Source organism: Pezoporus flaviventris, unplaced genomic scaffold (genome assembly GCF_033815535.1).
Source record: "Pezoporus flaviventris isolate CSIRO_AGI_PZ_B2104156 unplaced genomic scaffold, CSIRO_AGI_Pfla_v1 ptg000054l, whole genome shotgun sequence".
NCBI classification, from domain to species: domain Eukaryota; kingdom Metazoa; phylum Chordata; class Aves; order Psittaciformes; family Psittacidae; genus Pezoporus; species Pezoporus flaviventris.
This window is the reverse complement of record NW_026892602.1, coordinates 818,021-828,601: the sequence shown is the minus strand read 5'-3', so window position 1 is coordinate 828,601 and position 10,581 is coordinate 818,021. Positions and strand designations below refer to the sequence as shown.

Here is a 10,581-nt window from a genome sequence, read left to right as displayed (position 1 = left end):
GAGAACACCACTGCCAACTCCATTTCTTGGGCAGGAACGGAGAGATTTGGGGCAAAAACTGGCCAAAGGTTCTGGACGTGGCTGTGGGAGGCATGGGGCCGGGCTGCCCTCCCAGAGGTGTGAGCATTCCCCACAGCACGGCTCCTTGCGTCTTCTGACACCGGTGCGGGCTCAGCCGTTTGGCAAGCACTGTCCTGCGTGACGGGCTGTGCTGGGCCTGTGGTGGCAGGAGGGCTGTAATGCCGGCAGCCGGGGCTGCGGTGGCGGTGGGGTTATAATGGTGTCCGCGCTGCGGTGGCAGTGGGGCTACCACGGCGGAACACTGCGAATGCGGTGGCGCCCGGCCCTCACGAGGCAACGGCGGGAGGAGCCATGCGGGGACCGAGGCTGGAACGCAGGCGCGGGGAACGGGGAGGGGGGAGCGCTCTGTGGGCGGGGCCAGACTAAGTCTCGTGACATCACCCGGAAAGGGGCGTGTCCCACGGTGGGCGGTGGAGTGATGTCATATGCGTGCTGATTTGCATACGGCGTGCGTGCCGCTATGTGGGCGGGCGGCCGTGCTGGAGGTGGCGGATTCAAGATGGCGTTGTGTGGACGTGTCCGGAGCCGCTGCCCGGGCCCTGTACTCCTTCTGCTCCTGGCTCTGGTGGCGCTGCCCGCGGGGGGCGGCCCTCCTTTTCCTCCCGCGGTCCCCGTCGGTGGTGGCGGTCCGGCCGCGGCAGGGCCGGCGGCGGGGCCGGGCGCGGTGGGCCCTCGAGGTCCCCGCGGCGGTAGCTCGGGCGGCGGGTGGAAGCTGTCGGAGGAGGCGGTGTGCCGGGAGGACGTGGTGCGGCTCTGCTCCAAGCACAGCTGGGCCAACAACCTCGCCGTCCTCGAGTGCCTACAGGATGTCCGTGAGGTGAGGGCCGGAGCCGCGCCGGGCCGGGCCTACCCGCGGCGGCGAACAAAGAGCGGGGCTTTGCGTCCTCAGCGGAGCTACCGCGGCTCGGGCCGCCGCTCTCGTTTACTTCACGGTTTTGTCTTACGGAGCGGTCTTTGTATGCAGGACGGCGCTGGCCGCGCTTCCCGTCCTGTGGCCCTGCCGCTGCGGAGCTTCGTGTGAGGCTGCCGGTTCGGCGGGAGGGCGGCGGCGCCGTGAACGGAGCCGCTCTCTGCCCGCGGCCGCTCCACGGGCACCTCTAGACTGCGCGGCCGCCTCCGTAGCGCCCCCCGCGGGGTAGGTCCGGGATGGCTTCGTTTAAGGGTTATTCCAACCAAGGCCAGGCTGGATGGGGCTCTGAACAACCTGGTCTAGTGGAAGATGTCCCTGCCCATGGCAGGGGGCTGGAACTGGATGAGCTTTGAGGTCCTTTCCAATGGAAACCATGTTTGCTCTTGGAGGTCTGGGGAGGGCAACTGTACACTGCTGAGGAAAGGTGCTTCCCTGGTGGCAGTGGTGACCCGAGAGGACTAGCTTCTTCAGGTTCAGATCTGCACCTCCACCCAGAGCTCAGCTGCAGAGGTGGTTGGTTCCCAGTGCTTGTGTGTACATTAAACTAGATATACAGGTATTAGACCTGGCTTAGTACATTTCGGGAGGTTATCTGGGCAGTTTGCATTGTTCCCAAGCATCTGCCCTGTGTGGTTTGAGTCTTAACTCAGGTAGAAAAACGTGATGCCAGCTCAGAGTCTTTCTGTAGGCCCACGTTTCATTAATTCCCTAATGGTTCTTGCTGAATTTGAAGAAGCCTTTTGAGGGAAGTATCATTTGTGAGCTGTTTTGGTGTTGAGATCTGTTTAATTCTTGTCTTCTCTGTTGTAAAGTCCAGGAATGTCAGGCTGGGTTAGTTCTCATGGTGTTTTCCCAAGTGGCATTGTGGTCAGGAAAAATCTGTACTCATTTCTCATCCGTTGTAGAGACAGCAGATGGCAGTGACTTAATGGTTGCTGTCATCAAGGGAAGTGTTGAACCAGTAAGTGTTAGTGGCTACATGGCTTAAAATCCACAAATAACTTAGGTTTTTATTTAACTTAATGTTTTAATTGAGGGCAAGCAGTTTAGTAAAACACTTATGATAGATGTTATAAATGAGTACTGATGCATCATCTGTCAGGCTTATAAAATGCTCTAATATTTGCTCTAAGAATAACTTGTCCATTCCTGTTTTTTCCACCTCCTTGGGACCTTTGGGATTCCCTGCCAGGGAGGCACCTTCCAGTCCTGAGAGAGTCTTGGAAGCTGTGCCCAGAGGTGGTGGCTTGTGAGCCACCAGCCTGCCAAAAAGGCAAGCTCTTCTTATTTTATATTTCCAGTTGTGTGGGCCCTCCCTTCTCTTTTCACAGTTCAAGTGCTTATTGGGTTTTTTTGCCATTTTTGTGAGGTGGACTTTTTTATTGTCTTGTGTCTCAGCTTTCTGCTGGAATAGTTATTTTAATGAGATAAACACAGAGTGGGGCATGGGTGTGCAGGGAGAAGATGAAGGGATACTTTGCATCCCACTTTATTTTCAGCAAGTATAAGCCCTTATGTTGGTTCTGCATATCTCATGAGAGTTCCACTGTCTTTTGAATGCTGTGGCTGACTTGTGGTTTTCGTTTTACCCTTTCAAAGCCTGCCTTGATGTCTGGAGTTTGGTGGCTGTTGGTCTTGTCTAGCTTTAATGCTGTCTGATATCCAGTGCCAAAGGGGGATCTTTTTCCTGGGGTGAGGTCCCAGGTGTAAGTAGGTCATGTTGGGGTGGTTTCATATTGAGTTTTCTCTCCAAAAGTGCCTGTCTGCAGCCTTATTTGTTTGTCAGCCTGTAAAGAGCACTGTCACCTGGTCTTAGACTCGTCAAGTCACCTGCCATACCACAGATGTGATGGGTGCTTCCTGATGTAAAGATGACTTCTCAGAGTGCTGCTCTGTGCAGTTAATTATAATAATTGACTTTCCTGTATCCCTACTATTTAACTTGTGATATTTTGGGTAAAATGGTGTTTTAAACATTGGGTGGCACATTGGGTGATAGGGAAGAGGATCAGATGTTTCCTTTGCATTGGTGGTGACAGCGGAGGAAATGGGTGACATACAAATGACAGTAACAGATAATATCTTTTCATTTTGACCCTAGAGCATCTGCCAGCTTTTTTTGGACAATACCAAAAAAGTGACAATTGCATTTTAAAATGGGTGGGGAATAGCCAGGGGAAACAACTACTTGAAACCTTTCTTTTGGAGCCATAAAGTATGGAGAAAAGAGATGCTTATTTTGTTAGCCAGTGTGAATGTGATCCCATTATTCAGTATCTGCTGATTTGTTAGTGTAGCAAACTGCTGAACAAGTCTTCGCTTTTTGCTTGGTAGTTCTCCTAAATCTGAAGGAACAGGAGTATGGAGTTTGTGGTTGATTGGTACAGGAGCCTAGCTTGTAGGGCGAATGTTGAGAGAAGCTGTTTAACACAAATATTCAGTAAAGAAGAGTTGGAAACAAAAAATGTAAAAAAACAAAGCAAACACACATGCCCCAAACCAAAAAGAAACCCAAACCCAAAATAATTAAATTTCTGGTTTTAAGAGATTACTTGTAGACTGTCAATTTAAAGTACAACCACACCAATATTTAAGCACTGCATGTTTTTAGAATTCTTAAAAAAAAAATATCATCCCTTCCAACTGGTATCAAACACTGTCATTGATTTCGCATCAAGTCAGTGAATAGCTTGCTTGACCTAGCACAGCCTGCTCCTGTAGGTATGGAACTCTTCTGCATTTCAGGTTGTTCTACACGTTGGAAGGTAGAAGTCATGGGGCAGTTGTGCTTTTCTGCTTTCCTTTCCCATTAGAAGGATACTCTGTAGTTCGTGGAGATAGTGGTCAGAGCTAGTCAGCTTAAATGATTCAGAGGAGGCCACAGGGACAGTCAGGAGCTGGAGCACCTCCTGTATGAAGACAGGCTGAGAAAATTGTTCAGCCTGGAGAAGAGAAGGCTGCGTGGAGACCTCATAGCAGCCTTCCAGTATGTGAAGCGGGCCTACAAGGATTCTGAAGAGGAACTCTTCATCAGGGACTGTAGTGGTAGGGCAAGGGGTGATGGCTTTAAACTTACACAGTGGAAGTCCAGGTTAGATTCAAGGAAGTTTTTACTGTGTGAGTGGTGAGGCACTGGAACAGGTTGCCCAGAGAAGCGGTAATTGCTTTATCCCTGGCAACCATCAACCAGGGCCAAGTTGGACAGGGCTTGGAGCAACCTTGTCCAGTGGAAGATTGCACATGGCAGGGGGTGGGAAGCTATATGAACTTTAAGGTCATTTCCAATCCAAATCAGTCTGGGATTCTATGACTATAATCAGAAGATAGAATCAGTCATGTGTTTTGGTGCATTTTCCTGAGAAATTAATTTCCTTCTAGATAAAATTACTTGTGCACTTGATATGTTGATGTTTTGAGCCACTTAAATCTTGCCATCAACATTTTAATTGTTATCTAGATAACTCCATGCCAAGCTATAAAAAGAGTAGCACGGGGTGGTGTCTGCTCTGGTTTCCAAAAATGTGTTTTGAAGTGCTTTTTTCTGAAACGATGCTGGTTGCTAACCTGTTTCTAGAGAGACTTCAAAGCTTGCATTTCACTCAACATGAACTGCAGCCTTTAAGTACTTTTAATGGGCTGCCTATTAAGCTAGTTTTTGTGGGGGTTGCTGTATAAATAAACCCATGAAATATTAATATTTTTGCTAGGTAAAAATGTTTGCATGCTGAATGATGATTTGTGTTGAAAGCATGACTGAGTTGTTGAATTTGAGGTAGGAAACATGAGCAGATATGAAAATACCTTAACCACTGTAGCTTTGGCAAGCTCACCTGGCTTACTAGCAGAGTATAATTTTACTCTTAAAGCATACCTTGGGTTCGATTAATCAGTGAATTAACTTGATTTTGTAATTGCTGAGCTTCACTTGCATTGGACTTACAAAGAATAGGTAATACTTAAAGCATTATATCCATCCATACAGCACTGAGGTATTGTAGGCTAAATGATTTTTCTAAGATCAGAACGGTCATGGTTAAGCTGGGATTTGAGATCAAAGTTTTGGCATCCTGCTGCTTTCTTCCTCAGTGGTTGCATTTCTTTGGTAGCACCTTTGTGGCGGGGATGGTATAATTCAGCCTGATTGCCCTGCTTTCTAGGCAAATTAAGGCTCTCTTCACGTTGAGGATTGGGTTAAGAACAAAACAAATTAACCTTGTATTTAAAGAAGAGGTTTTTTCCTGTTATTTCAGACCCATACTCTGGCCCATAAAAGGCCAGAAAATTCATTTGAGGGGGATACATAGACTAGAAAGCATGTAACATTTGATGGGTTGGGAATTGGCATGTTTCTTCCACATAAGTGTTTTATTCCTCACTTTCTATGTACCTGAGCTCCTGATAAAATAGTGCCAGTGAAATTACTCCTTTTTTAAGATTATTGATGGAAAAGAGAAACTAGATGGTAACACATGCTTGGAGTCTTTATCTCTGAAAGGTCATGTGTGTGCAGTCCCTGTGCTTTTTCAATAGCTTCTCTACTTTCTTGGAAAAGAAACTGGAAATGTTAAGGCTTCCATGAAGTTTTTTGGTTGCACTAATTTGGGCAAGTGTGATCTGTCATGGTAGCTCAATTTGGTTTGTCTCCTCTTTTATATCTATAATTTATTGAGCTGAAGGGTGAAGGTTTTGCCTTGCTTGAGCAGGCAACATTATGTCATATTTGAGCATACATTCATGTTATTTCCATCTCTCACAGCTTTCCCATGCCCAAGTGGAGGCGGGTATTTAAAGTACCATTTTTGAGCTGTCTGGGCTGTGGCAGCAAATGACTGTTTACCTGTTCAGAGCTGTAAGTAACTGAGGACTGTGGATTAAACACAGCAATGGGTAGTCTAGTTTTTAAGAAACGCAGATAGTGAAGATGACTGTTTACTGAGCTGGCCCATCTCCCTCAGTGCTTGTCACGGAATCGCAGGCTGGTTTGGGTTGGAAGGAAAGCTAAAGGTCATCCAGTTCTAACCCCCTGTGATGGGCAGGGACACCTTCCACTAGATGAGGTTGCTCCAAGCCCTGCCCAGGCTGGCCTGGAATACTGCCCGGGGATGAGGCAGCCACAGATTCTCTGGGCTACCTGTGCCAGGATGGCTTGGTTGTGTCCCACAAAAGCTCCAATTCTCCTTGGCTTTCAGGTGAGCCGGTTTGAATAGGAGCAGCCTGTTTCTCAGGGTAGTAAGTACATAGTTGTGGGACGGAGGCTGTTCTGGTTCTGTAACCACTATTGCAAAGGAGTAGGCAGTTGATACTCTAGTCATGCTCTTAGAGCATTATCATCTAGTTCAGATACCAACACAAAAAGGGATTATTTTTTTTTTTTTTAAGCATTGATCAGAAACCTGGAAAATGTACCTGTAAGCCTTGCCAAGGGCTTTGCTTACACTCTTTTTTTCCTAAGGGATATTGACTTGGTGGGGATTCAAAGGCACCTTCCCAGGCATGGGAGGTCAAGGTCTCTGACATTCTGAAGGCTAATAAAAAGCAGAATTCTTACCTATAATTGAAGTTGAGCTGACTTAAACTAAAAATTTGTTGCACTTTTTGTTAATTGAGTTAATTATTGGGCTGTAACTGGATGCTGGACTCTGTATACACAAAGTTGAAGCCTATGCATCTGTATTAGAAATTTTGGGATACCATTCTATCACAAATGGAATTTAATTAAGAACTACATTTTTCTGTGGCAGAGACACATTGATTTGAATGGTCAAGACTGCTCCTGCCTGCTTCAGAAATTAATAAAATGTAAGATGATTCTGTTAAAGTCAATGGAAGGGAATGGTTGGACCAAGGAGGAAGGGATTGAGATTATTAAAGTTTTGAAAAATATTTAAGCAATAACAAAAGAAAATGGTGGTGACAAGGCTGTAACACTTCCTGAAGCCTTTTCTCCTGAGGCTTGGCTTCTTAACTGAGATTAGCACATTTTTGTTCTAAAGTTCTTGTTTTTCCTTGTGTTGAGATAATGTAAGCCCAATTTCCTCCTGGCTGTTGTAGTTAAGTCTTACTGTAAAATTGCAAATACACTTAAAAGTCCATTTTCTGTTTGGCTTACTTCCTTTGGAATCAGCCTTTGGCTTCATCTCAGGATATAGCAGTATTTAAAAGTACCCTTTTAATCTTACTAACATCACATGTGAGCTGATTAGAGGGTACAATGGTGTCTCTCCTGCTAGATTTTGGACTTACTGTCTTGTGAACAGCATGTTAAGCACAGGTTCTTGGTTCTCCATATCCTTACTGATCTAACAGTCTCTGTTTTTATCTGAAAGAGTTTCTTTTGTGTTTTTTTTCTCAGGGGTGGGTTTGGATTTTTGTGTTTTGTGCTGTTTCTGGCAGGCTGATGCTTGTGGTAGCTGGTTATGCATTGCCTTGGCTTGGGATGTTTGGTTTAATAAAAGGGATTATTTTACAAGCCTGCTTCCTCTGGTGAGTTGGCACTGGTGGCCTGCTGCAGCTCTGAATACTGAGGAGGAATGGAATGGGAATACAAGTGGAAAAGTAGTTTAATGCAGGCTGCACAGTCTAGGGATGGCTTGGGATGAACTGAGAAAGCTGTGTTACATAGAGCTCTGTTTTTGGGAAGGTGGTTTACTGAGTGAGGTGGGTGAATGTATTTGGAAAGCAAGGACTCCGTGGGTTGTTACAGCAGAGACAGGTACAGGTAGGTTGTGTTTCCCCACTTCCATCCTCTCCTCCCTAGTTCTGGATGAAAGGAGACCTCTCTAGCCCTGGTGTTGCTTCAGGTTGTCATGGTTGGGACTGGATGATTTGAAGAGAGAGAATTCTAGATAAATTATGTGCTGTCGTATTTCCCAGCATAGAGACAATGTCTTAATGTTCTTTACAGTGGAGCTTTGCTGGATGTGAGCACCTTTTGATGGACTCTGTTGGTTTTGGACTTGAAAATGTATGCTGACTTTTGAAAAAGCTTTGCAGTTTCTCTTCCTGATAATAAGCCCCAAAGAATTGGGTTAATAAAAGGTCATCATTTCACCCAAGGCAAAATAATTGTATTTTTATTTTAAATATTGCCTCAAAATATTTTTTTTGCTCTTCTGACTAATTTAGTTTTAAGATGTGTAAAGTTGATTGCAATGGCACTAAGTAATTTCAGTTCTGTCAGCTGATCATTTTTTTATCTCCATGGGATACTCTTTATTTTCTGGATGTTCAGTTTATCAGTAATTGTGTGTTAGATGAGGAGCAGAGCTCCCGCCTTCTCTAGGTATCAGCTTGTAGCATGAATTGTGACCTCTCTTCATCAAGACAGTAGATGAAAACCTGTACTGTTCTACTCCTGAGCTGAGGTGGCATTCATAAACAGTGTCTTGGCATGTGGTGTCCAAATGTTGCAGCTTGAGCTGAGGAATTTCCTTCAGTAGTTAGAGAGGTGTCTGTTTTCACTACACTCTTTTTTTGGGGGGTATAGTGCCTGAGTTTTATTTTTTTCCCTTTGAATAAGTGTATCTTGCAGCTCTTACAGCCTTCTGAGCTTAGATTTCACATGTTTGCGTTAGAGTGCATTACTTGGTTGTAATGGCTAAAATCTTGCCTTCGCTAAAAATGTGTGGTTTATGTCTGATTGTCAGTGCCGTGGCTTAAAACTAATGGTCTTTCCAGGTAGCAAGGAGATTAGTATCTCTTGCCAGGTAACAACACCGGGACAAACAAACATTAATCTTGCTGGAGAGGAAATAACATTTTTTATTTGCATCTTTGCCTGAAACAGTAAGAACTGCTGAGGTGACAAACAAGTAGTATTCAGTGTAAGAAGTATTCATGGTTTCTCTACATGACTGAAGTATTTTAATGTTTTGTGGTTAGTGGTAGAACTGTGTGCTGCTCTGTGGAAAGACTTCTAGTTTCCTTATTTGATTCTTGGGAGTTTTGATTCTCTCCTAGAGAACTCAGCTAGTTATGTTGCTATAATTAAGTACTTAGCCATAACAGGGTAGGTTAATATCAAATAGCTGTTCCAGCCCTGCTATGCAGAATTATTCAGGCGAATGTGCTGTCTTTTTGTTTAAAAAATAAAGCCCAGCTTAATCCAGTGTAAGTTTGCTGTCCAGATCTCTTGAATCTTAATAGGAGGCTCACCAGCCTTCATCATGCTCACTGGTTTGCTAATTGAGACTTTCTTTTCTAGGCTGTCCTGTTAGCACAGGGAAAAATACTTTTCACCAAGTGAACTGCAAAACAAGCTCAGCAGAACGTACATTTTTCTAAGAGGTGAAATAATTGCCCTACAAGAAGTTTTGATAGAATTAAAAAAACCCAGACCAACACCAAACCTGCTTGGCTTGTAGACTTTAACAGTCCAGGCTTGATTTGAGCTGAGTCAACTTTTGTTACACTGTTCTCAGCTGAGTTGAAATAAGATCCTGAAAAAACTTACAGTAAGGTCTTTTATTATCAAATTGTTTTTTCTGCTCATGTCAGCATCTCTGTGGCCTACCTACATATGTCATAAAATCAGAAAAACTGCTTTCAAGTAACAGCACTGAACACCTCAGTTCTTGTAATTTACCACATAAATTGTTCCTTAGACTGCAGTTCTTTAGCTGTGTTCATGGTGGTTTAAACAAATCAATATTAATGGGATCCTCTTATTGTACAATTCACACTTCTAGTCAAAACCTGGTCTCCATTGATATAGGATCAGAATATATATAGGATTAGATATAGGATATAGCATTGAATATTTAGAGTTATATCCCATTGATATGTCCCATATATATATTGTCATGTCCCCGTAAGAGTCATGTCCCATTGATACAGAATTAGAATAGTTAGAGTTGGAAAGGATCTTAAGATTATCTAGTTCCAACCCCCCTGCCATGGGCAGGGACACCTTCCACTAAACCATGTCACCCAAGGCTCTGTCCAGCCTGGCCTTGAATACTGTCAGGGATGGAGCATTCACAGCTTCCATGGTCATCCCATTCCAGTGCCTCACCACCCTCACAGTAAAGAACTTCTTCCTTATATCCAATCTAAACTTTCCCTGTTTAAGTTTTAACCCATTGCCCCTTGTCCTGTCACTACAGTCCCTAATGAAGAGTCCCTCCTCAGCATCCCTACAGGCCCCCTTCAGATACTGAAAGGCTGCTGTGAGGTCTCCACACAGCCTTCTCTTCTCCAGGCTGAACAGCCCCAGCTTTCTAAGCCTATCTTCATACGAAAGAAGTTCTTTACTGTGAGGGTGGTGAGGCCCTGGAACAGTTTGCCCAGAGAAATGGTAAATGCTCCATCCCTGGCAGTGTTCAAGGTCAGGTTGGACAGAGCCTTGGGTGACACAGTCTAGTGTGAAGCGTCCCTGTCCATAGGAGGGGGCTGGCACTAAATGATCTTGAGGTCTTTTCCAGTGCAAACCATTCTATGATTATATAGGAAAAAAAAAAACAAACCCAACAACCCAGTGTGAATGACTTACAAATTCAAGGGTGTTCATGCAAAGGCTTGCTTTTTTTTTTTTCCTTCCTGTAGAGGACAGTGTAAAGATCTTCCTAGAATGGTTTGGATTAGAAGGAGCC

At 44.7% G+C, this 10,581-nt stretch overlaps 1 protein-coding gene across 1 annotated transcript in view; it reads left to right on the top strand.

Moving 5' to 3' along the window:
* The first annotated feature begins 507 nt into the window (after positions 1-507).
* Positions 508-10,581, top strand: part of GLG1 (golgi glycoprotein 1) — a 96,254-nt gene continuing 86,180 nt past the window's right edge. The window contains exon 1 of the mRNA XM_061468924.1: positions 508-898. Within this exon, the coding sequence (XP_061324908.1) occupies positions 542-898 (357 nt within the window). The 5' untranslated portion in view covers positions 508-541. The remainder of the gene's footprint in view (positions 899-10,581) is intronic.